The sequence below is a fragment of the Dermacentor albipictus genome, chromosome 1 (genome assembly GCF_038994185.2).
Source record: "Dermacentor albipictus isolate Rhodes 1998 colony chromosome 1, USDA_Dalb.pri_finalv2, whole genome shotgun sequence".
Lineage (NCBI taxonomy): Eukaryota > Metazoa > Arthropoda > Arachnida > Ixodida > Ixodidae > Dermacentor > Dermacentor albipictus.
The window spans coordinates 395,088,648-395,116,547 of record NC_091821.1 but is presented as its reverse complement, the minus strand read 5'-3'; the positions used below and the strand labels follow the sequence as shown (position 1 = coordinate 395,116,547).

General features: G+C 48.2%; 1 protein-coding gene across 1 annotated transcript; it reads right to left on the bottom strand.

Moving 5' to 3' along the window:
- Positions 1-125: 125 nt before the first annotated feature.
- Positions 126-27,900, bottom strand: LOC135914961 (oxysterol-binding protein-related protein 9-like). The gene is made up of 12 exons (XM_065447900.1): positions 27,663-27,900; positions 25,785-25,926; positions 20,843-21,177; positions 17,635-17,664; positions 16,688-16,850; positions 13,407-13,569; positions 12,376-12,460; positions 9,697-9,968; positions 7,366-7,488; positions 6,298-6,389; positions 5,165-5,300; positions 126-573 (listed from the first exon to the last, which is right to left on the bottom strand). Exons 3-12 carry the CDS (start codon positions 21,120-21,122, stop codon positions 490-492), a joined length of 1,428 nt encoding a protein of 475 aa, XP_065303972.1. The 5' UTR covers positions 21,123-21,177; positions 25,785-25,926; positions 27,663-27,900; the 3' UTR covers positions 126-489.

Sequence of the window (27,900 nt, the reverse complement as noted above, 5' to 3'; positions counted from 1 at the left end):
CCAGCCGCAGTGCTGTCTATTATTTTATGAGTTTTATGGTATAGCCGGTACTTACGTGCTGCCAATCACCAAACTCCCAATCGCTTCGCCAATCGCAGAGCTGGCTTTCAGGAACGAGCGACGAGTGCAGTATGCAAAAAGAGAACAACGAAGGCTCCCGAGGAGCCTAATTTATTATCACAGTCCTTAAGCCGTTGAGCATGTTTTGACGCTAAAGCTTTCTTTGTTGTCGCAAGTAAACTTGCTCCAGACCTCGCCGTCTGAACCAAAAGGGCACATCGCCAACCAAAATCGGCGCACCAGTTTGTAAGTGGCACTAAAGAAAGTCCCGGGTGACATCGGGGAAGCTAGCGGCGACACATCCTTTGCACAGAGCCCGCTGGACACCTGGTGATGGCGTGCTGATGGGAACCCATGGGAAAGCCTCGATGTGTCTATGCGCGATCTCCGCTGCCCCTGAGCTTATTTCGTCGTTGTCCTGCTGGTCGTCTATTTACCGCCTTTCTTCGCTGCCGCTAGACGTTTGTTCAGCGGATGCTTGTACGTCCAGCCATCGCCTTGCGGCTCGAACAGCTGCGTCCCCGAAATTCAAAGAAATAAGAAGACCAAAACAAATTTCGTGGGGTCGTATACGCCATAGCGTCATAGCGGTCATAAAGCTCGGCACGTCCTTCGGTCGTAAATTCGATTCCCACTAGCATAGACATGTGTTTTCTGGGCTCTGTCCCGAGATTTTCATAAACGGACACAGGACACGAAATCGCACTACTGAAAATAACGGCTAGGCCTGGGAGGAGGAGTAGTGCCTCGATCAACTGCCACCCTAACGCAGACGTGACTCTTTCTCGAGTCTATGCTGCCTGCGTTGCAAAATCACTATATATGGTTGCGTATAGAATAATTCCAATTTTGTCTCCTCACGAGGAAGCGCAGACGAACGTGCGTATTGAGGGAAAAAAAGGCGGCGAGATGCACTGCGCTTGTTGGAAACTGCCCTAATCAAAGCTTTGTGGAAACGTTTCAGTTAAAAGCTATGCGCAGACACACATAGGTGGGCAATTTTATTTCCACTTAGGCGCAATGAGCTGTTCACGTCTTTCTCCAATCACAGATTTACTGTTTTATTTTATTTTATTTTATTTTATTTTATTTTATTCGAGTTAACGCGTACATAACCGTTCGTGTTCTGCACCGAGTTTGGCAACATAGCGAGTACGTGCCTTCCCGATAGGATGCTTCTTCTCGGGTGTGGGAACGCGCTTCGGTCCCAATACACAGGTGCAAATTCTGCAGAAACCCACTGTGAAAAAACACTTCTGCAGTATTCCACAAGTTCGGGAAGCATTACGCGAAAGGGGTGAAAATGCCATCCTCCCGAATGTACAAAGGAAGCCAGTGCGGGTTTCTCGGAAAGAACAACGTTCTAAAGTTGAGGAAAAATTCGTTCAGGTCAGGGATTCTAACCGGGGACCAACGCGTGCCCGGGGCGGTTATATCCAAAATGCGGGTTTTTATGCGATAACCCTTACCAACACTCTCCCACCGAAAATGTTCACGCGACCGCGCGACCACGCGACATTCACTACACGACTCGAGAGACCTAGGTGCACCAACGCGGATTACGGTTTCGTGGATCGTCCAAACTTACTACTACACTGTCTCACGGATCGGCTCAATTTACTAGGCCATAAACTGACCCAGAAGACACACCCAACCAGGGGGAGAAAGTAAAGGAAAGCTTTCCTTTAACGAAACAATTAGGCAGTTGAAAGTAGATATTTGTTGCAGTGGCAATACCTGGGCACCGTTGGTTGCTTAATTGCGCAATTCCGCGGAGAAAACAGCATGTCACCGGCACCTCTGTAGGGTCAGTACAAATGTCTATATAAGCCAATTCGTCTGCTTCGCGACCGCTTTGTCGTCTGCTCGCCGACAAGTATACACATGCCAAACTCCGGAGTGGTAGGAAAATCAAGCTCTGATTTAGAAAAGATGCGCACTCTCGTGCGCGTAGCGCTGAAGAGGAAACTGGCCACCACGCATATGCATTGGAAACTACGACCATGAATACACAAACTCTGCGGAGCCCCTGAGTAAAGGCGGCCCCCATGATCCCACTGTATTTCAAGTACTGCTTGGTTGTCCCGTCTGGCGGGAGGCCCAAGAACGCATTTGGCCAAGTCAAAGCGCAATATTACGTTCAGCTGAGACGTGCCCAAGAATTCAGCCATTCTCATTACAGCAGTGAATCGCAGACGTGTGATTTCTTTCATGCCTTGATGGCGAAAAACAGCCAACATGACTATAGTTTACACTATCTGGTGAAGGTGCTCTTGCAGTGTTATTTTGTCCTCAAGTGTCCAGATCCTGCTTTCGGAAAACTTTACGCAAATATGCATTAAATATTTGAATCAACATAGCAGGCGTAACCATGACCTGCCGTGGTGGCTTAACGGCTATGGCGTTACAGCTCACACCACAGGATCACAGGATCATGTCACAGGATCAAATCTCGGGGGCCGCGGTGGCCGCAATTCTATGGGGGCGAAATGCAAAAACGCCCGTGGGTGCTGTGCAAAAAAGAAGTATCGGCGACGCTCAACTGCATGCGGGACCACAGCATGACGTTTACAGACTTGCATTCGGGCCCGCAAAACTCTTGGTAGCTTCTTGACATCCTTATTACTTCAGTGGCGTTCGCAAACAGCAACACAACTCAACCAAACATGATAAGAAGGTGAAATTTGCCCACTCCGTGCTTTCCTCGGATGACGTAATGAACGTAATGTTTCCATAATGGGGAACTCGTCACTATTACCGGCTTGACCCACTGCCATTGAAAGCGCGTTACTGGCACAGCATACAGGTTCTTCAGGAAACTCTGCTCTAGAAGTGATCAAAGACAGTTGCCTAGCAAACCTGCACAGCTTTTTCTCCCTCTGCTCAACTCTACCTCAAAAGCGAGGGCTAACCACAACGTGCTCTTTAAAGCATTGTCGCGGAGGACAAAAGCAATAAGTCCACGACTGCTAACGAATTTGGACCCTTCAAGAAATACTGCATGCTGAAAAAAAAAGAAAAATGTGTGGTCAAGCTTAAAAGCACATTATCCTTCGGCGTCGTAGCGGGGATAAAACAAAACGAAGAACTGGGAAACAAAAAGTGCCGTTTTGAAAACTATGCTGGCGTACTGGGTTGTGGATTTGGTTCTTCATACACTGAAAAGCGACTTCTCATTTAACAGTGCTCTTGCCGAAATGGCCAACATGACCCAAAATGGTAGGGAATAACTCCTTTGGAAATTCGAAGGATTCTTGAGGCCTCACTGTCAGACAGTACCTCGCGTGTGGGTCCAACTGCTTTGTTAATTGCCTGCAATACAAATGTGCCACATAATCCATAAAAATGAACCCATTCTTTTTAGGAGTTGCACAAGCGCTCGAGTCTGTCCACAAGAACTTCTTGGGATTGAAGACTGCCACATTTTTGGGCAGCGAAAAGCTTTCCGTTGGCATTAAGTAGCATCAAGTGGCCCTATAACGTAAAATTGTTTCATTCCGATTCTATCCCAATATCCCGACGACGACTTTGCGTAACCGCCGGCGCAAGCATAGGGCGGTGACCCGCAGCATTGTTTGGGTAGCACAATCAAACGCTTGGCTCGCTTCTGGAAGGTCACTTTTATGTGCATTCAAAGGGAGTGGCATTGCCTAGCTTGCCAGGTCTTTCTCATCTAATTGGCTGACGTGAGGAGAGGGGGCACGCAGAAGTGGAGAGGGTTGAAGTGGTAACCAGCCATTGCAGTGATAACCGGATGAGGACAGCGGTGCCAGCGACTGTGATTGGTCCGCTTCCCCTGACTTAGCTTGTGGTGGCTGGTCGAAAATCGTGGCGGCATGCAATGGAAGATTAAAGATGCCGCTAAGACTGATCTTCAGTGAAGAAGAGTTGGCAGGTCAATGTCATTTAGATGCCAAAAGGGCTCGAAAACCATATACGGCCATGCAAATGTTTTTATTATGCGCAAAAAAATCAATTCTCCGAGTAGCCAGCGATAAAGCGATAGGCGGGCAGCCTCCTTGTGTTTCTCTCGGAAAAGGGAAGTCTCCTGCTATTACGAAAAAAAAATTTTCGCTTTTTTTCGGCGGGTTATATAGTGCATCTTTAGTGCGTACATGTCACCTTGACGTGACGTGTTTTCGCGTTTTGTGACGTCGCGTGACCGACAGGCGAAGTGGAAACATCTCGAAACTGTTTGACCAATGCCGGAGGGCTAATAATGATAAAGGCGTAGGATCGGAAATAATTTTTTGGTCGGGTTAAATGCGTATAATGAGTGTGTATGCGTCAAATCAGATGGGAATTTTTCGCGGTTTTCATAACGTCGAGTGACAGACAGGCGAAGTGGGCATGGCCCGAAAGTTTTTGATCAATCATGGATGGCAAATGACAGAAATTGAGTATAGAAACATATTGAAATAGCTTTACGTTAAAGAGCCTCTACTTTCCTCGGGAGCACGTCGTGAGATTTCATTCTTCTCTAAAGAAAGTGCGCCGGGCCTACTGGTATTGCTAGCCGTTTGCCAGATAACGTATTATGTGCATCGCAGTTTCGCTAAAGGGAGACCAAAGAATTACATTAACTCGGGCTGATCCACAGATCCCTTTGTTAGAAATCGGCCTGCGCTGGTTCGGTGGACAACGCAAGCTCACAGAAGGCTTTTTTTTTAGCAAAGGGAAATAACCTTCTGTGTTTAATACATTGACAATTGAAATCTATGTTTTCAATATTTTATTTCGTTGTATGTATTTGTCTGTTGCACTATATATTGTTTTTTTTTACTCTACTACAGCAGCGAAGTTCTTTCTTTGTGTACCTGCACTCCGTATGTGTGCTTCGTAATTACCGTTTATGGGCCTCTGCTGTAACTCTATTTGCTCTATCTCTCCTAAAACCTCATCGTGAGTACATTACTGCATATAGCGCACCCTAAACGCAATGCCGTCCATGCCAGATAACGGCTGGGTGGGCCTCCGCGAAGCTGCTTAATTGCAGATTTTACCTTAGACACCCATCCAGATCGTTTCTGGCGAATTAAAAAACGAATAATAATGACGTTATCACATTGTCATCGCAACCACGCGGTGTCACTCGATCACTCACCCTGGTCTCCCACTTGCCGTTGGACTCCTTGCGCGCCGCCGCCTCTTTCCGTTGCTGGTCTTCCAGCGCTGATTTGGCCTCCGTGGCCTTGTCCACGTCCTTGCGCTTCAGGTTGAGCGTCACGTCCTTCCACAACCTATCCGGACGACGAAGAGGCGACATGTTTTTGGCGCATAGGGCTGATGGTTTCGCCATGCTCCCTTATCATATAGCGACACATTTCAAGCACGATGTACTTTTCTTTTTATAAAACCCAAACGGCAGTAACAGCGGCTGATCGAACTTTATCAGGCTATGTTTCCGGCAGTGAGGGCAGGGTGCGAAAAGCGGAACTGAGGATAGACTGGTATGCCTGCTTGTGCTCTCACTTCGGCAGTAGCAAGCGTGTTATGCGGTGCGGTGGGACAGTTAGGGTGGGGGAACATCCTGCATTCACGCGACGCCGTCACGTGTTTCGCGTGGAGGGCCCCTGCTGCGCAAAACCCATAGGCACAGCTGTTAACGACTTTCGTAGACAAAACGCCAAAAAGGCGTTAAGGCTTGAGTGAAGATGTACTGCACACTAAAACCCATATGTGCGATGACGCGATTATCTTGGGAAGTGGCAGTGGCCTTATTTTAAGAAAACCCTGTCCAACGTGTCACGAGAGACGTCGAATACGAAAATGACTCTTTGGTGTATCTAGGCCAATCAGTAGCTGTTAACGATCACCGCTGTAGAAGAGGTCAATACACGCGTTTCTACTGATCGCGGGAGCTAAACTTCACGAGTAATTCATCCATCATTGGGAAGAAAACCAACTGGTAAAGACGGCGGTTCCTCTTCCGCGCTATTTATTAAGGTATCAGTAACTATACGCAACCACCTTCGTATATATGTAACGCATCGTTCATTGAAAACTCTGGGTTCAACGTGTAACGTAACGACTGCAAGGGATCAGTCCTTCTGTTGTCTATAGGGGTTGGTGCTCTGCCAGACACAACCTGCCCTGGCATGTATGAGACAGGGATGTTGAGGGTGGACAAGGAAACAGTATTCCCTTTAGCCAAAATGCCATTCATTCACTCTGAAAGGCCCGAATTATAATCTCAAATACAGTTAGGTCGTTCCTTCTCGGCCACCACCGCCTCACCTGCGCGACTCGTGAGCCATTTGTTCTTTTATCGGCTGGACGATCTTCCTTGTGATCGGCATGGTTGTCGTGTCGACGAAGGCGACCTCGGTCTGTGAAAAAGTGGCACTCATCACAATTTTTCATGACAAGCTCGTACGTTGTTAGCTACAACACCATAAAGCTAACAGACAATGGCGCCCAGGAAAGCATTTAAATTGCACTGTATAAATAATAAAGAACTACGAAATAAAACCCTGTACGAGAAGACGACGTCGATGAGAGGCGACACACATGGGCTCCCAAGAGTGGCAAAAGTATTTTTCTTTCTGTGTTGCAAATAAAAAAACCGTTATTTACCATGCGTTATCCCGGGTTTCATTGTCTGTTAGCTACATGAAGTTATAACTAACAAACAAAAAAAGCCCCTCAATTCTCCTTGTTCTTCCTACTTTATTATATGTTGGCAGTTCTGGCATACGGTGCCACAGTGAAACAAAATTCCGTCAGCACCTATTAATTACCGCGTAAATATCTCACTCCTATAGTGTGTGTGTGTCCTTAAAGCTGTGATTACTGCCTATATTAAGTGCTGCCAGGAAATCAGTCTCAGGTGGCCGAGGTAATTGTTTCTGCGAGCCTTATCTTGTGCGGCAAAAAAAACCAAGAATGCTTAAGGTTTTCTTCTTTCTTTTCATTTTTTCATGAATTATTATATTAGCATATTATTAAAAATAATTGTGCCAGCCTGGAAGGATTCAGTAAAACAAATGCTTCCCGCCCAATACGAGAGGCTATATACGGCAAGCTGCCGCGTGCCGTGGAAGCCAAAATATTCACGTCGATCTCGACGCTTTCTTTATGCACTCGCGATCTACCGCCGCCTTTGCGTCGCACGAAACGGAAGTTTGCCGCCGACTCGGGCAGCGCCTTTCAGCTCCTCACACGAATCATTTAAAGATACACGAGACTTCGGGTCTAGCGAACACACGAAGTTAGCTCGGGCTGCCGCTTCACGCCTGCTAACGTGCGCTCAAAAAGCAATGAAATCCCAAAGTTTCGAAACGCAAATCGCATTCGGTCTCTTACCCCGTGAATGTTCTTGGCAGTCATGACACCGTTCCACTCGCCAGAAACCGTGAGGAAAGGTCGCTTGTCGTTGGGCGGGAATATCTCGGCCGTCAGCTGGTGCTTCTTGCCTCCGATCATCGGCTGCACATCACGAGCGGAACATGTCATCGAACTGTTCGCTGGATGGTGCGGGTTGTGTATAGGTATATGTATCAGAAACATTTGAGAGAAACCGCAGTGACGAGCTGGAAGGGAGAGAGCAAAACCAGCTTCTTCGTTCCTGTAAGACCTATCTGCCATCGCTTGATGCGACACAACGTTGCGACGAGGACAGCCACAGAGTAATTCGCTGCGCCCCGTGCATGACTGTTCGAGAAGCATGCAAGGGAAGAAGGGCGGGGAGGATATATATGTGTGTGTGTGTGTGTGTGTGTGTGTGCGTGCGTGCGTGCGTGCGTGTGTGTGTGTGCGTGTGTGCGTGTGTGCGTGTGTGTGTGTGCGTGTGCGTGTGCGTGTGCGTGTGCGTGTGTGTGTGTGTGTGTGTGTGTGTGTGTGTGTGTGTGTGTGTGTGTGTGTGTGTGTGTGTGTGTGTGTGTGTGTGTGTGTGTGTGTGTGTGTGTGTGTACAGGAGAGCAATTACAGGCGGATACGGGCGACTTTACATATATACTCACTGCCGCGTGGCTCTTCTAGAAATGAATATATTGTTACAACATCAAAACAAAGTTTGTCCGCTTTCGGTGTGACGTTCCCACAGTCGAGCTACAGTAGCCGTATACCGCATATTTCAGTGACGACTGCCTCGGAGTATTAAGAACAGAAGATGCAATACATATGATTTACTGATCAAGCTATTTCATATCAACGGCGGGCGCTTAATATTTTCACGATAATTGTCAGTGCAATTGCTAACTATCGGCTTTAGCGGATGCGTGTAACTACAGAAATTAAGCCGGCAAAGTTCTCGAAGCTAACGTTGGGCGAAGCGTTTCGTGCTTAGCGCCTGTTTCGAGAAATACCAGGTCAAATGTGCGTGCCGTGAAATGGCAATATCCTTCCAATAACAGATTTTTGTACTGCATAGCCTTTCCCGCTCTCGTTGTAAGGGCGCCTAACAACGGTCCCCTCAGCTTGGTGCTTAGAATGCTTCCTTATTAGCCCCCCTTAGCCCCGGCTTAATTGGTTCCGTGTCCATCAACTCTTCAATTAACTATACTGCTACGCATGCCTTCCTGGCCGAGGTGCAGCCTGTAAAATGTAGATGCACTGGCCAATGTGGCAACGAAAGCCCATATTTTGCGGGCAACCAGCAGGCGCCGTAGCATAGAGCCTACAGCGCGAGTGCGGAAAGCAGTTTTCTGTACTTACGCTGCTATTTCGCGTCACCAAATTGTCCGCTCATCCTGAGGCCACATGTGTCCAGCTTTGACCTGACTGGGCAGACGGCCTGCTATATACAGCGCAGGAGCGCATGCCCTCCTCACAACCCACGTGGCCACCGACGCATGGGACTAACGCGAACGCCGATACAGGTTGCGCGTCTGTTATCGCTCGAAGTGTCGAGCCATTTTCGTAGCCTTCCTATTACCGGACAGTGACTCCATAAACCTGCCGTAGCGTTTCCTGTCCACCGTTGGTTGCCCCCCATAGCTGCCAGCGGTTTACCTTCATGCACGCACTCACAGTAATCGGAGCACTTTCCCTATACGAGAACTCCCGAGTCAGAGGGTCCTTAAAGGGCAACTCCGGCAATTTTTTATGTCCACTGATCTCAACAGAATTTTGAATAAACGTTCTCTTTTGCACTCTCATTATATGTGCCAACCTGTATGGCTGTAAGTCATTTAGTTTTCCTGAAAATGAATTTTAAAGATTGGTTGCGTTCCCCACTCATGACTTTCTACTGGCCACCTTGTGTTTGTGACGTCAGAGACTACACCGCTACTGTCGCTGAAACAATCGCTTAAATTGCGGCTGTCTAGTTCGGAAACTCTGTAAAAGCTCCCTGTGTCGTCAGGAGACATCATCAGCTTCACTTCTGTGGCGTTCGCGCCACGTATCCTGCGTGTTCAGCACGCGTTCTGCGGGTTTACATTATGGTAGTGTAGGATCTGACGTCATTGACTCATGTTGAGGTCATGCGAAGCAGCTACGCGTATCGGTTTTGGCATCTCGTTTATTGGTTATTTAAAATTTTTGATGAATTTCTAAGCAAATTGAGCCACCCTACAGGTGACAAGACTGTCAGTGCCATTTGAAAATGGCAATATCCTAATATGGTTGAAGAAACGCCGGAGTTGCCCTTTACCAGCTCATCGGTTCTGCGTGGTAGGCAGAGCCGTTACGCACCTTGGTGTGGAATTCGATGGTGCAGCTGTAGCCGGTCTTTTCGCACTTGATGTCGACGGTGCCTCCCAGCTCTACCCAGGGCACGGTGAAGATGGAGCGTCCGTAGCCGCTGGGGAAGTTGACCACGTACTCCTCGTCGTGACGCATAAACCAGATGGTGCCCTGGCCAACGTTGTGCACGCCGATAGACATTCCCAGGAACTTGGATTTGGTCCAGATGTGCGCGCAGCAGCAGATGCCCTTGGCTACGTGCTCCGCGTAGAACGCCGACACTGCAGAGCCAGGCGACAGAGGGCTTTGGTAAAAGTGATCGAGTCGAAGGTTCGCGTGTGGAACCCCGGAAAGCCTATATGCGCGTTACGAGCCTGACGTCTACAACGATTGCAGTTTGTGGAAAAGGGGATCGAGTCTCCATCGCAGACGCATTGTGAATGCTTGGAACTTGTTTCTGCGTGTGTTTCGGTCCCGAAATATGCAAGTTATAAGCATTGCACAGACCGACAGTGAGCTGCGGACGCCTAAATTTCGGAGATCAAGTCCAACGTTTCGCAAAACTAGTTGCAGTCACCGCCGGCAACTATTCACTGTCCTTCCTTTCTCGCATCCCACTGGCCGCTCAGCCAGCAGCAGCAGGAATATTAAATTAATGCAATCCGTTAAGAAAAGGGATCGCTCATCATATAATTGGGGGCCGGTCCAAGGAATGGAATCACATGCGACGACCGGTGCCCGCCTTAGAAGCGTAAATTTTCAAATTCAAATTCAAATTTATTTCCTTGAGAGGTATAGATTTATACCTATATATACATTGAGGAGTATAGTGGTACTATAGATCAAAGTGCCGAGGGGCCTCTGATTGTCGTTGCTGGTGGTGACTCAGTTCTCGGGCGATCTGTTGCAGGTATTTCTGCCGGAGGTCTCGGTGAGTCGATATCCTGGTAATCTGACATGCCCGGCAGTACGACGCGATCCCGTCGTGCAAGTGCAGCATGCGACGGATGCGGTTGCTTCCGCTTCAAGTGCACTTCCGCCCTCACTACCGGCTGCGTTAGGTTTGCTTTTTACGTGTCGTACCATATATAAGCTAGCGAGGGTATTCTGCCAGTGCGCCTCCTGTCCAGACTTTCTGTACTAAGTCTCCAGAATCGCGTTGGGAACTTGCGTCTCGAGGGCGAGGCGTCGTTCTCGCTTGGAGGCAGTGATTTGCTTTGCGGGATCAGGGTCGGCCGATTCTGGCAGAACTTGGAATGCCGTACCGAAGCGGTCGTCTGAACTCTCGTTCGCCGGGGTACGTGCATCTTCGATGCCGATGCTGCTGGCGCGCCCTGGCAAGTAATAAACACCTTCACCGTCAAGCCATAGTATTTTTTAAACGTTTGTGTTAGGGTGATTGTGCACATTCTGGCGGCACCGTTGTCGAGCCATTTGATTGCTTCTCTGCTGTTGGTATAAATTGGGAGATGTTCTCCAGCCTTTAGTAGCTCCTGGAATGGCTGCTGGTGCACCTCCCCGACCGCGTGTATAGCACTTTGGACAGTTCCAGCAGGCCTTAGTTCGGTGCATGGTCATACTGCTATTGCCATACAGTGATACCACGTCGAGTTTTGCGAGTCGAATACAGCAGTTACATTCTGCGCCTGTAACCAGTGCATTTCTAATGGCTTCGATTTGCGCTGCATATCATGTTCTTGAGTACTGAACTTCGTTGGCAGTAGTAGTGTGATCTTAACGAGGTTGTCACGGTATAAGTCGAGGAAGAGGATGTAGGTTTGGATGCGCTGGGTCAGGTGGGACAATAATCAATCTCCTACCTCCTTCATGCATCCGCGCTTTCCGGTGTAACTCGTGACATTTCTTGTGTGCGTTGATAATAGTTCTCAAGACTGGAGTACTTATATAGTTCTCCTACACGAGTGTGCAGTGGCAGTAAGGTGATAGCCGGAAGGAGCAATAATAAAAGGGAAATATTTTTCCCGCTGTTTGCAATGCGTTCTGGTCAACTCGAAGCACACCGCCGCGTACAAAGCTTTGGGTGTCAAGTTCGCCAGGCACGTCTTGATGGTTATTACACTGGCTCCACTGTAGTGATTTTCTATACGGTGGATGGAATAGAGATGTTGGCGTAGCATTGACTGGAGCTATCGTATTATAGTATACGTGTTTTTAGTCCGTGAATTCACAATGTTGCGGTTTCCGGGATAGAGTTGAAGTTTCGGCGGGACAAAGTGCGGCTGCCAGTGAACCACGCTGATCTTTCCTAAAGTATCGAGATCAGGAGGTTCTAATGTTTTTGTGGTTGTGTGGTATCTTCAGTACTGCTGAGTGAGTTGCATGGCAGGCGCCTTTGTCATCGTGCTTTTTACGATAAGCCTCACGTAGGCCTACCTCTGTAACCTCGTCGTTATGACACATTATGTCGAGATAGCTAAAAAAAAACTCAGAATCAAATGAAACAGTCCTCATTTCAGACAACCGTTACCCCTGTCTAAACTTTGGAGAATATCGCACGGTCGTAAATCTGGGTGTCAAGTCAATTCACGAAATCGCTGAAAGTGGCCATCTTTGTCCTCCAAGGCTCAACGAGAAGTCCCAACAACAATTATAATTTGTACCCAATCAATCAATACGTAAATGAATCAGTCTGCAAGTAATCACTCTGCGAAAATTTGGTCAGCATACCAGGTGGGTGGTGGGACACCTGCTCTGCGATGAAGCACAAGTCGTTGGTGGTAGCCCACGGCACCGGGCCATCGGGTACGGGTGCCTGCGGTTGCCACGCAGGGCATCTGATCAAGATCCCCACCATGCATTTACGTAACTCTCACGAGAACTGGAACGTTGGTTGCCCGCTCTGCACTCAGATATTATCCGCTATGAACTGAAGTCGTAGAGCGATAAATTGTTTCTGTGATCATTGAACCTATGCAATATCGCAAGGTTCAACACTTTGTCCTGCACGATCTGGTGTCGCTAGACTGCTTAACGAAAAGTACACGAGAATTAAATGTCGTGCCATAGATTACAAAAAAGGACTAGTTTGCTGGCCCTATGTTCTTCTGTATGTCATTCAACAGACACTTCCTGATCGTGCGCACGTTATACGGCCACACCAGAACGTTGGAAACAGTGCTATCTTTGAAGCGGACAGTCCGGCAGGCAAATGCAGGGTGCGTGGTGCGATCACTGTGTTTTGCCGTGATTCCATAACTTGTGTGATTACTTTGTCTTATCTGAATTTACTTCTCAAAAATCCTTCTTCTAACCATATAATTTACCAGCAACAATAATTTCGTAAGGTTCAAGATCATTTGAAGGCTCTTTCTTACTTTAGCTGCAAACCGACATATGCGCACAGCCGACTGCAAAAGTTCAAGAATTCATCAGCTGCCCCATGTTGACCTGCATTGCCACCCGTTACAACGCTATTATTGTATGCCGTAATTTTCTTTCTTCCTAACTCCCCGCGGACAACAGTGAAACGGACATAGCCTTGCTGTGGCATGATGAAATCCACCTTTGCACGCAGCGTCGAGTCCTGAAGTTCTTGCTTAAGCCTTTCAACTCAAGCGAGCCCTCCTTGGTTTATCCACTACTACGCAAACAGTGCGCCACGCTACCACACCAATCTGCTCGAGTCTGACAAACCACCTATGCACGCGATACACGGCCACGCGACAAGAGATTGAGAGCCAGAGTGCGTGCACACTGACGCCCGGCTTGTCGCCGATCCTCCAGTAGCAGCGGAAGATCTCCCCAAGGATCGGGTTGTACGGCTTCTTGGCTATGGCGCCCTTCCGTCCGGCGTGGAAGGCGGACAGGTACCAGCGCACTACCTCCACCATGCGTTCCTTGGCGCCGCCCCGGTCCACGATGCTGCGCGCAGGGCAGGCCATGAGACGACGTGTGACTTTCGTGTTAACAACGACGCACCTACTATCTTTCTGAGAAACGCGTGCGTAGAATTACTTTACAGCTTCGTGGTGCTATCGCGTGGATGACTCTTTACCCATTCGTGCAGCTTTCTCCACATTGCGGACTTCGGCAATATTATTTTTGTTATATAGGGTTTCCGGGCTTCATTCAATTTGTCGATTAATTTGGCCTCGTACACTGTAAACCAGTTTACGTCCTTAAGGGATCTTAAGGGTGCTTTCGCACTTTTACAATCTTACGCACTAAGGGCTGTGAAAGTGGGAGTTACAGACAGAAAGCACCCTTAAGGGTATAAATAAGTTTGCAGTGACTATTCAATCTACTAGCTTGTTCAACACTAGGACCGTGTCCGCGTCGCATCCCATGATTGTAGTTCTGAGCGCGTACCGAAATCGAAATCTAGCTGCCACGCGTTTTCGATGTCCTGGCTTTATTCCTCACGTCATGCCATAGTATATCGGGACACAAAACACGCCAGCGCTGCACTGGTATCGAGATTATCGTGGTATTCTCTAGGACTATACATAAAGGAACATCAAAAGTAAGTGCCAAGCTTGATCGGCGGATGACACGTGTTCTTTAAACCATATCATAGCTCAGTCTTAAGACGAGCGAAGCCTTTTCGTGACAGAAAGGGCGCAGAAACGCAGAAAGGAGTGGCGACGTTGCAGCCTTGAAATTCCCGCGAATCATTTGCCCGTGTCGTCTAGGGTGTTTACTATGCCCCCTCGCCTCTAGTCAATTGTGTAGCAATAAAGAAAGGATTGCACCACGTTCGAAAGCACATGCAGACTGGAACTGGCCAAGTATGGGGAAATTCTACGGCCCAAAGTGTAATAGCTAACCAGAGTGTACCACAACAAACGAATAACAGCGCGAACTGACCAGGACGAGACGAGTAGATGACACACATATGGCGGTGAGTGTGTGTGTCACATTCTTGTCCTCGTCAGCTCACTCTGTTAGTCGTTCAATACTACGCCGTAGAACCAATTAAACCACGAAAAAGACATAACCGGACTAAGGTACACTAAAATGAGTCGTGTCATATTAACACCTTCGGCACAGCAGCCTGGGGAAAAAAAAGGTCTAAGTTGAGCTTGACTTTCTCTGCTAATAGCCAACCCTTTTCTATTTAAAAAAAAACAGAAAAACAAGAACGAAAGCTTTGAAAGTATGCGGTACTAGCCTAATCTGGGCTTGCCTTCACCAAAATTTCATCAGACAGTCTGTACAAAGACTGCCGATGTTTTTCTACATAATAAAGAGAACGTCTCGTAAACAGCGTTTTACTTCTGTCGACTATTGTCAACTTTCTGAAGAGAAACACGTTTGGAAGTCTGTGGATGACAATATATGTCGCGGTATAATGGACATGTTACGGGAGTATCAACATCATATTTTTCATCTCATTTATCGTGTTAGAATAGGATCCGAGCTTTCTAGAACCACGAAAAAAACATGTTGGCAAGCATGAGAGCGCCCTAAATAATTTACAATAATGCTTGTTTCTAAGAACCAGGGCCCGAATTCACAAAGCTTTTCGTCCGTAAGTTCTGTTTGCCACTGACCGGTCTCACTCGCTAATAATATTTATTTCATTTTTTTTTAGTTAAAGATACCTTACTGGCCCCTATAGGCATTGTGTAATGGGGGAGAGCACATGCAATCAAAGATTATAACACACAATAACTAGTCCACATATGTGAATGCATGTACAAAGATACAGGGTAAGAAGTGCGCTAATATACAGTAACATAGTATTACCAATACGTACAAGGAACAAACCGAACGCTTTTGAACGTGACAGCTCGCATGTTCAAGATCACTATTGGCTAGAATTGTATTTTGCGAACAAGTTTAGGATAAGAATGTTTTGTGAATACGGGCCCAGTTTCCGTTATGATGACCAGAAAGTGAATGCGTCGTGACGTCATTTTACGCTGGCTCACTTCGTTCCGGCCATACAGTTTGCCACAAAATATAGAGGGATCTTTGGCGCTACAGTGTCTACAAGAGCTGCAAGCACGGCCGCCTAGCTAACATGAGAATGACAGTTAGTGCATGGATTTGCCTAAGCTTCGTCCCTCTGGCTTCGAAAGACTTTGTGACTTTGCAAAATTGTTCATTTTCAACAAAATGGCGCGTGGCAAAGGCAATAATTCGCAGTGATTGTGCATGCGCGCAGAATCTTATTGCCATACCTACGATTAGAAAATCTGGATTGCTTCTTCAAAATTTTTGCCAATAAAGGTAGGTACAGCGTAGCGATAAATGAAGCTAGAAGAAAGCCTGAATCCACATGCGTAAAGTTTAGACAAATCCATCTACCAACTGTTGTTACCATGGTAGCTGTACGATAGCAACGCCACCTCAAGCAATTTTTATAACAACATATATGGTTCGCTGCGGCTGGCCACACTTGAACGCAGTCAGAATAAACACGCGCCGCACTTTCTTTTTTCTTATTAGCAAGGACATCATATGCATAGAATTATAGCTTCATTACGTCATCAAAATTACCTATACGTCACGGTAATGTCATCAGGTCTGTCATTTTGAGATCGACCCCCACCCCCAATACACGCATACACATGCAAACATCCCCCCGATTGCAGCATCAAGCTATATCTTATCAAACGCATGTGCCTCTTCAGAGCCTATTTAACGCAGAAACAGGTGGCAATATTAAACAAGCCTTTCTCAACAACAAAACGAAATAAAAACTTCCGAAGTGGCATTGTCCCTAAGGGGCTCTCTGGCAATGCCCCAAAGCCTCACCCACCAACATCTCCCGCACTAACACACGCATCATAACTACGGCCGAGCAGTGGGAGACATTGCTGCTCAGCTTGAACCCAGAGGAGCAGCTCTGGGCCGTCCGGATGGCCGAAGACGCCGCCAGAAAGCAAAGACTGGCCGCCGTCTGAGCAAGGGGGGGACTGGGGGTTAGTCTTCCGACCAGCGCCACCCCTGAACCCCATCATGGACATAATGAAGTTTTATCTCTCTCTCTCTCTCTCTCTCTCTGCCGCGGGTTTAATCTTTCATGCCTCACCTGACAAACAGCTCTGGATGCGCGAAGAAGTCGGCGTACATCTCGAGCAGGGAGCGCTTCTCCAGAATGAAAGTGGGCAAGGTGACCTTGGTAAGGTCCATGCCAATGTAGACTTGTGACAACAGGTGCGAAAACACGCTCTTCTGGCCCTCCATTGAGTCAACTGCGACAGGCACGAGTGGGGGACTTCGTGATCGTTCGGTTCGAGCCACAGCTTTTCAATCATATACCACTTTCTCATGCGCCGAGGTGCTACAGGGGGCGCGATGACAAGATTTGGAAAAGGGTATTTAATTACGCATGTGTTATTTCGGCACGCGCTCACAAAGGTGCGTTACTTTTGCTCGCTACAGTACATAATGAAGCTAGACAGCAAACTATAACTATAGCCTAAGCATCTCAAGGCTGTTTTAGTGCAAGCGTTATCGAAGTGCCAACCCGCACTGCCAAGTTTCTCAGTACGAGATACTTTGGATCTAGAATAAAACTTCACCATATTACCTGTAAACTTCACCTTATTACCTTCCCCAAACTACCTGTAGAACATATTCTAGGAGAACGTTGCGTCATGAACACCTTTCGACGAATTTGCAAGCAAACCGTCCCAGTGTTTACGATGTCGCTGGGAAAATATTTACGAACGTGTATCGATCTATACTATAATTATAGCTATCTGTATACGGAGTACAAATTACGTGCCTATATATTATGCTTTTATACGATATAAATTATCCTCTGTATGCATTGCATTTCTAGTTATTCTGTACAGCCAGCCTTTCGCAGCCAACGCTGTCATTTCGTTTTCAAACTGCGCGTTATCAATTATTCATAAAAGGCGGCACTTGAGGTGAAAAATTCTCGAAGAAACCGTTCTCTCACGACATTTCCTGAATATCGCTCTTTCAGAAGCGATTAAGACAGCCGTCATTTTTAAAAATGGTACTTACTATCCTCCTCATTGTTCTCTTCATAAGCAACTGGAAAAAAATAAAAATTAACAATGCAGATTGTTGTCACTGTGGGCTTCGCTGTTATGAGAAGCACCTCGCAAATGTAGCTGGCTATTCGGCATTGTTTGGGGTTCTGTACATCCAATTACGTGTGCGACAGCAGCATCAAGGTGACGACGATAGTATATGACGGCGACTATGTTCACGTGACAACTGATTTATTGTACACCGTTGAGAGTGGAAGCGTAACAAGCTGTTGCATTACGACCTGAGCTGATCCATAAGTTGATGCAACATGTGGTGAAACTAACGTGCTCTAGATTTTATAATCAACTTTTTGCTATGCGGCGCGACAGACGCGAAGGACAGTAATGATACGCGTTCAATTCCTGCACTTGTGGCGCGAACGCATTGTTCATATGCAATGTGACGCACTTACCCGCCGTGGTTGCTCAGTGGCTATGGTGTTGGGCTGCTGAGCACGAGGTCGCGGGATCGAACCCCGGCCACGGCGGCCGCATTTCGATGGGGGCGAAATGCGAAAACACCCGTGTGCTTAGATTTAGGTGCACGTTAAAGAACCCCAGGTGGTCAAAATTTCCGGAGTCCTCCACTACGGCGTGCCTCATAATCAGAAAGTTGTTTTGGCACGTAAAACCTCAAATATTATTATTATTAATGTGACGCACGCTCCAATCGCCTCAAGATAGTTTAGTTGATGACAAATTGTAGCACGAAGGCAAAATCACAAAGACGACAGGCATACTAACGTCACAGACTCTACTAACAACTACTAACAGCTACTAGTGTTGCTAGTAGCGCCTGTGACGTTAGTCTGTGTGTCTTCTCTGCGATTGTGCCATCGTACTACGGTATGTAAACTAACCAACCCAACAACAAGTCCTGCTGCAGAATACGCCTCAAACGTTTACAGGAACGTTGGCGTCTTCACGCGAGAAGCAAGCATGGGTATGTAGAACCTGTTGGGGGACCTCGGTTCGATCTACCCGCCGAACACGTGATTTTGTCGTTATTAAATAAGCTCGAGACAAGTCGAGACAAGAGCCTGCCTACCTACCTACCTACCAGCCTGTGTTTATACAAGCAAGGTGTCAATAATGTCAACGTCAATGCCAATAATAAACCTCACGCTGTCACTGCTCTACCCACACATGTATCAGTCATTGTGTGCTGGCATTATGAGTTGTGAGTCTACCGAGCTCGCACACAGCACCCCCAAAAACACCAGAGTTCAAAAAAAGTGGAAGCATCTGGACCAGCGCTGGAATGAAAGGGGAGTGCTAAAGCGTCGAATCGCTGAAAAACAAAAATTGGAATGCTTCGCCCAGAAAGTCGAAGCATTGACAGCGCTATTCATGCCTGTCGTCGCGCTCGAATTTCTCGGACAGTGTTTTTAACTCTACGAGGGTGTGACGCAATGGCGCGACGCACCGCGCAAGGCAGCTGGGTTACTTATCCCGGACAGTCAGAACTCCGCCATTACGAAACTCCACAACATGGCGGAATTTGACAACGTCCAGGACAGAAACTACCTGTGCAGGAGGAACAGCGCCCTGGCAGCTGCCAGGCGTCTCACAACACTAGCTCGACGAGCGGTGCCACTGGCGTTTCGGACGTCGCACCTCGATTGTGCGCGAGATTAGATTGATGGCAAATTATCGGTACTGGCGCACAGTGAAATATTCGATGACGTTTCCTGCCCGGACTATGCAGAGCATACAGCTCAGCAAGAATGTTACAGTGGGCTTACAGTGCGCACAACGCCCATCCCTGCAGCCGAAGGCAGAAAGAGATGAAAAAGATAAGAAAGGCTGGGAGGTTAACCGGACCATAGATACCCAGGTTGCTACCCTGCACTGGAGCCGAAGGCAGAATGCTGCCCTGTCACCCCCACCGCAGGGGCGATTGAGCGCGTGTAGCGTTGACGGTGCGCACTCCGCATCTCAGGAGACGCTCTAACTCTACGCGCGGGATCGGCGCATGCGCAGTCAGCGGGATCAGCACGACAACGGCCGTGACGGCGCCTGGAGCTTCCGCATAACTGTATATCGCGATAATGTCGTCCAGAGAGCGCAGTGGGGCGCGCGCAATGTAGCATGTGTAACATGTCCGATTAAATCGAGCAGCCTGGATGACTACTTGTCACACCGCCCCGCTTCAAAAGGGGACGCCAGTAAATCACCATCATCATCAACCTGCACGAGGGCTCTTTACACGATGGCATCATCCTCTTTGACGGGAAATTTCGACGGTTTCCCTGCTGTCGAATGTGTACCTATAGTCGTAGGTGTGCTTTCTTGTTAGATTAAGATATACTCCCGTGCGAACGCGCGCATTCAATCATGCCGATAATTTACAAAAAAATATGTATATATCCAAACTTTTCTCTTTTTTTTTCTTTTTTTCTTTCTGACCGATGAATTAGGGCTAATCTTTGCACTTCAAGTGTTGCTACGTAACTTGATAAGGTGGAAGCTTGGGCGAGTTGATGATCGACATGCGTGCACAGCGCAAAAGACGAGGACTGAAGCAGCGCCTGTGTTGTGTTCTTCCTTCTGTCCTCGTCTTTTGCGCTGTGCACACATGTTACTACGTAATTATTGTGGGATTCTATGCCTGTGGTCTGCTGCCATGTGAGGTTGCGGACCTCTTCAAGCCCCAAATAAAATGCAGGTTCCTAGACCAACGATATTGCGTAGCCGCTTAGGTCTGCTAAGAAATAACGATTATTACTATTTCTAATGGCATCTCTTTTGAAACGTGGTGGCTATAAATAGTGACCTAGCCTGTTGGAGCTCAACGGGTTTTACAAGATCTATTTGAAGTATGGCATTTTGCCTAACTCTATTCGATACTCTTTCTTCTCATTAAAAACTACATCTCGGTATTGTAAAATTGCCTATGCCTGTAACAACTCCGGCTACATCTCGTCCCTGCTGTTTTTCCACCAGCACTGTAAACGTATCTTGCTTATGTCGACAGCTGGCCGGTTGGCGCTAACAACTTTGAACCCCAGCGCTTGTGGAAAGCGGACGTTCCCTACGGTCCTGGCTGGGAGAATTTCTTAAATTTATGGGTGAAGCGAGTGAGTGGGTGTGAAGCGCGGAAGAAGCGCCACCTTTCATTGCGCTCTAGACGGGCTAAGCAAAGACGACGCTCGTTGCAAGAAGTAGCAGCGCCTGACCATCGTAGGGGTCGGTGGACGCCGATGCTCCAAGGGGCACGTTGTCGCGACGCCCCTTGCTAGTCGACGGCGAGGCCCTGGTCGGCGACTTGTACGACGATGACTTGTCGGGGGATGTCACCGACTTTTCGCGGCTGAGCCTCCTGCTGTGGTGCGAGACCGTCGACCTGTCCGTCGACTTTTCGAGCGCCTTGTCGTTGGCTTTGTCAGCGGGCTTGCTCGACGACGGCCCCGGCTGCCCCGACGAAGAGCCGCCAGGCGGCGGTGCCCCCCCGGACATCCCCTGCGCGCAGAGCTGGGAGCCGAAGCACCGGCAGCCACTACCGAAGAAGCACCTGCGCGCGCCACAGGCACGCGGGGTCAGCGAGCGAACCCTAGCGCTCTTCGACCACAAGCACGAATACTCATCGAACCTGTATACTGTCCTCTACCAACCCTACTACTACTACTACTACTACTACTACTACTACTACTACTACTACTACTACTACTACTACTACTACTACTACTACTACTACTACTGCTACCACTACTACTACTACTACTACTACTACTACTACTACTACTACTACTACTACTAAACCTACCTTACTCTACTAACCTCTACTGTCCTCTACTGAGAGACAGTTACTGCGCTGCACTTTACCCCATTTCATCCACTTTTTCCAACATAAGACTCTCCTTCACCCGATCGTGCGACTCCTAGGTCGATTCAATCCCTCACGAGTGCACTGAATCCTTGTTGAAATCATAATCAAGTCGTGCTGAATTCAATTCAACAGCGAAGCTGTTAGCCTCTAGCTGGTCGGGATTTTTCGAGGCGCGTCCTCGCGGAAAAAAGAAAGGCCTTCAGCGATTGAAGCGAAAATTGCATACATTCCTTGCCTGTCGTGCGTACAAGATACAGCACAGCATTCGTTTCAATAAGGCACAAGCGCGAAACAAGCATCCAAAGCACATCATTGACGATACTTCTTGATAACAGTGCAAAGCGCTCCCCGCATACGGTTCCCGGCAAAGCTTACTGTTGCGCAAGCTGCCACGGCGACGGCAGCTTGCGACGTGGAGAGTGACGTCACTAGCCTTTCATATATAAAATAACCATAATAGCAACTGATTACATTCTTGTTGCAGCATCGCTATTGGGGCAAGCCATAGTTAGGGCTCCTGAGGAGTGGCAAAGGGAAGAAGGAACGGCAATAAGACCAGCGGTGGCGTAGTGGACTTCACTTTCTCAGGACCGGGACAGCGAGCCAATATTCTTTTAAATATAATTTCCTGAAAGTTTGTCTATTCGTTTACGCTGGTGCTTTGCCGTGAAGCTCCACAGAATGCCGAAAGGACAATGGCCAAAATTCCTGGACATGATAGAGCATGCAAGTCGCAGCAATAAATAAACGCTTAAGCTCTACCTTCCCCTTCCCTCCTCCGTTTAATCTAAACGAAATTCGCGCATAGACTACGCCTTCTTTGGCACACAAACTTCTCAAAAGCCGAACAAATAACACCAATAGCCGTGGTTATTATACAACCTCAAAAGGAAGTGTGATATGCACTGTTACAGCAAATGCAACGGATGACCAAGCAGTGCCTTTAGCTACCTCACGGCGTCAGTTTTAACAGGTACGGGATCGTCATGTAAGTAAGGGTATTCCATAAGTACATTCACTTTAAAACGGTACCATTTACTCGAAGTTGTCTCGAACCTAAATACCTCAGCCGGCAGTTTACAGCATTTCCTGCACTCGCTAGAACCGTAGTGCAGCGTTCGTGCAGCAGGCGCCGTGCCGGTTCCACACGAGCAAGAACTGCCACTGAACGCGCGGGAACTAGTTCACGAAGTGCAGAATGACTCGAACGGACATGTTGTTTCGCACTAACGTGACACCAGAGTTGGGGCTACCATTGACCTTAGCAAACTGCCTGAATACAAATGCACGCGACCTCGCAAGGGCCACAGGGCGTCTCGCAGCTTGGGCACCATGCAGTGCCAAATTATTGTGAGACTTGGAACCACTGGCGTAGCAACAGGGGGGGCCGGGGGGCCGTGGGCCCCGGGTGCACGAGGCTAGCAGGGGGGGGGGGGGGGGGGGTGTCATATACGTCTGAAGACACCCGAAAATTGTCGATATCCGCGCCTCCCTCGACTACACCCGGGGGGGGGGGGGGGGGTTGACAGAAGAGCTAAGGGCCCCGGGTGCCATACGACCTAGCTACGCCACTGCTTGGAACGCATTGGGGAAAACACGGGGAAGGCGGGAGACGGAAATTCAAGACGATGAGCAAAACGAGAACAAGGTAATAGCGGTAGCCAACGTTTCGACAAGTCGACATAAGTGGGCAGTTGGATTAACTTTACTGCTCACCGCTCTGCTAGTCAGATCAACTTCCTCGACACGATGGTCTACATAGAAAATAGAAAGCTGAGGATGACGCTTTACCGGAAGCCTATGGATACCCAGCAACATTCAGACCACAACAGTCGTCATCCGCGACAATGCAAGCAAGGAATTCTTGTCGGGCAAGCGAAACGAATAAGAAGAATCTGCAGCGAGAACACCAATTATAACCATCCCCTAAATGACCTTAAAGCAGCGCTGGCCGAAAGAAACTATCCACAAATTCCTCTCGACGGAGCTTATGACGTCGCGTTAAGAAATGAGAGGCAGTCGGAATTAGCTAAGAAACAGCCTACACCAGAATCTGAGAGACCACCAGCCTTTATAACAAAGTATTCTAATGCCCTCCCAAACATAAACAGCATCCGTCGAAAATACCACCCAATATTATCAAGTAACGAGCGTCTGAGAAAAGCGTTCCTGGTGGGGACCAAGGGTGACCTGTCGCCGCACCAGAAACTTTAAACACATGTTACTGCATGTAAACGTCAGCCAACATGATTCCCCCATAATAAAAGCATGTTGTCGCCCCAGGTGCAAAACCTGCACCTTGAAAGTGACATGGAAATTAAAAGCACCGCAAGTAGTTGTACGCACGAAGTGAAAAGCAGCTCCACTTGCACTAGCTCCGATGCGATTTATATGCTTGAATGTTCCTTCTGTAGAAAACAATGTATCGGTGAAATAGGACAATCAATGAGCGCCAGGCTGAACCGACGTCGCGCTGACACAGCTAAGAAGCTTCCCAGAGCCGTCGCTGAGCCTTTCAACCAACCAGGCCATAACTTTGATGAACTTAAACACTACATCCTACAGTCAAATTTCCGTTCTGCGCGAGACAGAAAATACAGAGAATCATACCTCATCCATGAGTTCAAGACATTGCAACCAATAGGCATAAACGTTTCAAAGGGAGCCTTAGAATCTATTCAGTATGCTAAGTTTCAAGCTATAGGCAACAGCACTTAATTATCTTTCATTGGGTTGCTTAGTGTTTCTTTTTTCTTTCCTCCCTTTCTTCTTTTTTTCTTTGATTTATATATTTAATCCATTTTAGTAATTTTCTTTCCACGGGCGCCATTTTCTACCGCATCTTTTATTTCTTTCACAGAGACGATAGTTCACTGACCTAGAGCAGAGCCGATACGTCCCGGGTCTTCCAGGCCTCTTCCACGAAAAAACACACGGCCGGCTGACACACGGCGCTTCCTCACATTCCTCCACCGACGTTGAATAGCACACCTTTCTTTTCTATTCCAAACACTCGCCACTGAAACACCCTCGTTCATTGCCTCGCCCACCCACCTTACCGCTTCTCCCCTTTAGAAGAATCCTGCCTACCTATATATATTGTAAGCACTATTAACGTACACTCTTAGGCAAAGTTACACCCTTTGGCTTGCCCCTTCTGCCACACAACAACAATCGTTATTTGCCTTGATGTGTTTCCTTTCTTTAAGGCTGCGAGCCCGGTACTTTCCAGTAACGAACGGCACGCGCGTTATCAGCATAGAAAAGTGTACACCCTTTGGAGTGCCCCTTCTGATAACGCGCGTGCCGTTCATTACTGGAAAGTTCAGGGCTCACAGCGTTAAAGAAATGAAACGTATCAAGGCAGATAACGAGTATTGTTGTGTGGCAGAAGGGGCAAGCCAAAGGGTGTAACTTTGCCTGAGAGTGTACTTCGTCGTTTTCATTTGTACATAGCCATCATCATCTTCCCTGTTCTTCGACTTCTTCGCGGATGAGGTGGGGCGTTGCCTTTTTGGGAATAAGCAGCGCTGGACAACTCGATCGGTCCCGGTATTATAAAGTGGTAACCTGGTCCAGGGGCGTTATCGAGAGCTGGTGTGAGGCAGGCGTAGCATCGGAACGATGTGGTGCGGAAGACGACGGCGCGTTACCGGGAGAGAGCGAGAGTGGGCAGCGAGACAATGCCTCTGCATCGTGATGACTTCTTCCAGACTTGTACGTTATTGTAAATTCATATTCCTGCAAACGCACTATCCAGCGTCCTAAGCGTCCTGACATGTTTTTCATTGATGACAGCCAACAATATGTATACTGTGCCGGGGAAAGCATATGTCGCCTTTGAAAAAGACAACTCCACATGTCGAATTTCCTAGGTATACTTCGTGGCGCAAAATACATTTCTTGAAGAGAGACAGAAGAAAGAAAGACAGTGAAGCGCCAAACTATATACTGTTTAATGACAGCCTGAACAAGCGTATAGAAAAAAAAAAAGACAACTTCCGCTCATGCGCAGGGAGCCAAGGTGCGACAGAACAACATGGTCATGATAACATACTTTGGATAAAGCAACTTGCCCAAGAAGATGTCCTTTTGGAGTACACTTGTCGAAACATTGGTCCTCGCTTTTAACTTGTTCTCGTTTTTCTCATCGTCTTAGTATGTATTTGTAATACAGAGGCTGTATGCTGTATGCTGTGGCTGCATGCTGTCAACATTCCTCAAAGCAGGACTTCGTTTCGGACCAAATCTGTCTTCCAAGAAAAGAGTTCGCCAAGCGCGAGAGGCCTCACCAGTAGTGCCGGCGAACGCTACCGTCATTCGCCGACTGCCCGGGCCTGCGCTACGGGAGGGCCCAGCACTCGACGGCGCTTGCTTCACTTCCGCCTGGCCAGCACTGGACTCAACGACCTTGAGCTGCGTCTCCAGCAGGGCCTGCGCAGGGAACCGCCGTTGCACACCGTCTCCGTACGCGCGCGCATGCTGCGGCCTTGTTCGCTGCAGCACGACTGCGGCTTGGCAGTTGGCGTAAAGACACGTGCGGCGCAAGCCTAACGTAAAAACCGTGCGTCACTCTCTGTGAAGAACAGGCGAAGTTTCGCCATTTAGAAATGAGAGCAGGTGCACTGTTGTTGCCACCACGTCACAGTGAGGGATTGGCGATCCTTCGCCATTCATACACGTGTGAGTGCAATAAACGCGCAGTACAAGCTTGAGTAAGGGGAAACCAAACTATAGTATACTCTGCCTTGAAGCTGCAAATTCAACTTTTCTTTTTTTTTTACATTAGTTTGTTCGGTAGGATGACCCAAGGCCTCCAAGAGGAAGAAGCGCGAGGAACTAGAAATAACAGGGACAAACTTTTTAAAGGGACTACCTCTTCTCTACTGCGATCTTTTCTTCCCCAGCTTCGAGGAAAGTAAGCGCACCACGGAGTTCTGCGATGAAGACGCCACCGCTTAGAAGCACTGGACTAAAGGAGCCGACAACATGGACCGACCACGCAGCCCGCAATATTAACAGCTTCAAATGTAAGCGTACGTGAGCGTCATGTTCCTCTAGGCACATGCAATAAATACCGATGCATACCACTGATTCTTTTTCAACGTTTCACAGTCTTCTCAGGCGCTCTCGGGAGTTGCCACTAGAAACGAAACCGGTAGCACCAACTTTCTGCAAGAGTAACATCTATTTCACTGGTTCAGTGAAATAAATGTTACTCTTGCAGGAAGACACTGGATACTTTCAGACCGCTCTGTAATCATCGCACACCCGCCGTGGTTGCTCAGTGGCTATGGTGTTGGGCTGCTGAGCACGAGGTCGCGGGATCGAATCCCGGCCACGGCGGCCGCATTTCGATGGGGGCGAAATGCGAAAACACCCGTGTGCTTAGATTTAGGTGCACGTTAAAGAACCCCAGGTGGTCAAAATTTCCGGAGTCCTCCACTACGGCGTGCCTCATAATCAGAAAGTGGTTTTGGCACGTAAAACCCCAAATATTATTATTAATCATCGCAAGTAAATGGATAACATCGACACTTGTCTAGTCCTGCCCTCGTCTTGGGCAGTTCTGAACTTCACCCTTTATTTGTGCGGTATTGACTTGCTTAACAGGGCTCTTCTAAGGAAATGTTGTCATTTTTCGATAACCTCCTCCTCAAAGCCACGCCTCTCGTCGTAGAGAGCGATGGCGTGCATTGGTGGCCAAGCACAAAAAGGACGAAGATATAAGGAATACAAATAGCTTTTCTTCTCTGGTAGTGTATCCGTACACATTGTTGCTTTACGCTTCACTATTTACTGGCACCGACAAATGAAAACTTTCTTCTGCACACGACAGATATACTACCTGCCAATAGCTTCGATTCGTGTTCGCGATGCAGAAAAGTCGGGAAGCACGACCATGAATGATAGCAACACCAAAATGTTGTTATCATTCACTTAACAACGTAAACAGACCAAAAACCAAGCGCCCTTTTTTCCTCCTTTCAACTCGTCTCTTTGTTGTGTGTCGCTCTACGTTTCATTTATACTCATGCACCGTTACCATATTCTCGACATTTTCCTACAGATGGCAGTGCTTGCCCGGGGGTGCGCGATTAGCGTGTCGGTCAGTCCAAGAGAAGCACGGCGAGCACGTTGCCTTGCGGCGGCTCAGCCCTTTGGCTCACCAGTAGTAGCGGCACATCGCTGAGGCGGCGAGGGCAGAGCCAAAGGCGGCGGGCGTGGACCTTACCCGGCGAGGCGCGGCCCGGAGACGTGCGCCGTCGGCCGTACTTGCTGCCCGCTCGTCCGAGCCGCTCAGGGGGCGCGAGTCGAGGTCGCCGTACCCTGGCTGCTGGTAGCGGGGCCAACCGGCAAGGCCCCGCTCCCTCCCGGAAGTCGGTGGAACGCAGATTGGCCGTGCAG

Excerpts from the sequence above, each read along its gene's own strand:
- LOC135914961 (XM_065447900.1), bottom strand. The coding sequence starts at position 21,122 with ATGTCCGGGGGGGCACCGCCGCCTGGCGGCTCTTCGTCGGGGCAGCCG. Across the intron at positions 7,489-9,696 it reads CCATCGAATTCCACACCAAG|CCGATGATCGGAGGCAAGAA; the intron begins GTGCGTAACGGC and ends CGTGATGTGCAG. Across the intron at positions 574-5,164 it reads ACGGCAAGTGGGAGACCAGG|CTGTTCGAGCCGCAAGGCGA; the intron begins GTGAGTGATCGA and ends TCGGGGACGCAG.